Source organism: Wasmannia auropunctata, unplaced genomic scaffold (assembly GCF_000956235.1).
Source record: "Wasmannia auropunctata unplaced genomic scaffold, wasmannia.A_1.0 LD335787.1, whole genome shotgun sequence".
Taxonomy (NCBI): domain Eukaryota; kingdom Metazoa; phylum Arthropoda; class Insecta; order Hymenoptera; family Formicidae; genus Wasmannia; species Wasmannia auropunctata.
In genome coordinates, this window is record NW_012027103.1 from 7,685 (window position 1) to 9,271 (window position 1,587).

The 1,587-nt window shown below is 32.2% G+C and overlaps 1 protein-coding gene across 1 annotated transcript; it reads left to right on the top strand.

Moving 5' to 3' along the window:
- LOC105456078 (embryonic polarity protein dorsal-like) lies at positions 1-1,383 on the top strand (the record flags this gene model as incomplete). Its single annotated transcript, XM_011699855.1, has 3 exons — positions 1-45; positions 124-367; positions 1,151-1,383. Coding segments are annotated over 3 exons (429 nt in total), but the record flags the coding sequence as incomplete, so codon positions are not given.
- Positions 1,384-1,587: the final 204 nt, after the last annotated feature.

The window sequence follows — 1,587 nt, forward strand, 5'->3', positions numbered from 1 at the left end:
GGTGTCAACAGTACACCGGAGAATAAAACAGTCCCTAGTATACGAGTGAGTTACAATCGTTCGGAATGAAGCTTTTTGAGTCTTTCTTCTTGTTTCTTACACACGCTTATGATATTCCTATAGATCGTGGGCTACCAGGGTCGCGCTATGGTGGTTGTGTCCTGTGTAACAAAAGACGCTCCATACAGACCGCATCCACACAATCTCGTTGGCAAAGAGGTGTGCAAGCAGGGTGTTTGTACGGTAATGATTCCGTCATCAAATATAGCTGTTACCTTCTCGAATCTGGGCATTCAATGTGTGAAAAAGAAAGACATCGAAGAGGCTCTCAGAGTGCGTCAGAAGTTACGAGTAGATCCTTTTAGAAGTATGTGCGTGCTTTTTTCGTATTTATTTCTTTATTAATTTAAGGGGGTAGAATACTTTGATCAGCTTGAAAAATAAAGACTTTTTGATCTTGGATTGCAGGAAAAGTATAAATACGACCCACTTGTAATTTGGCATTTTATTAATACATATATTAAACTTGTTATGTTTCAAATTTTATTGAAAAATATTAATCACTCGAGGAAATACAACAAATCCGCGTAAAACGTGCACTTTTAAACAGTGTACATGATTCCGTCATTTTAATTATTCTAAAACAAAAAATCGAAATAGTTTCATAAATTACAATGTACTCTCTATAGCGTGACCGATGATTTTATTGATAACATTTTCAGTTTCCAAAATACAATAACATTCATAACGTCAAAAAATGTGTCAAAAATTTAAATCTGTCTTTCCATCAATTTTCAAAAAAAAAAATGAAGTAAAGCTCGGTCACGCGATAGAGAGTACATTTTAATTTATGAAACTATTTCGATTTTTTGTTTTAGAATAACCAAAATCGCGGAATCATGTACACCGTTTAAAAATGCACGTTTTACGCGGATTGTTGTGTTTCCTCAAGAGATAAATATTTTCCAATACAATTTGTAAACATAACAAGTTTAAATATATATTAATAAAGCCAAATTACAAGTGTATCGTATTAATACTTTTCCTGCAATCCAAACAAAAAATCTTTATTTTTCAGGCTGGTCAAAGTGTCCTACTCGGCTATTTTCTTAAATAAGCCACAGTTACGAGAAAATCTGAATTGTTACAGCTGGTTTCGAACACAGAAGGCACCTGAATCAAATAGATCTTAACGCGGTGAGATTATGTTTCCAAGTTTTCTTAGAAGGAGATTTGGACAAGCCGTTACAGCCTATTGTGTCTGACCCTATTTATAATAAAAGTATGTAACGTACTATATGTCATTTTATATAAAATGTATATACATATACAGTGCAGGCCAAAACTGTGAAAACATTTTTAACAGTTGTCATTTTTCAGATTATTCAATTGCAATCTATAACAACATATTTTTTAACAATAATTCTTCAGATTCTATAATTATTTTATAACACCAAAATCACAATTTATCTTTGTTTTTGCTTCAGTGTGAGTTATATAATTTATCTGCATTGGTATTTCCAAACTTATGATCTGCATACGTTATTTTATACAATATAGGAGTTAAAAGATCTTATCGGATTTATA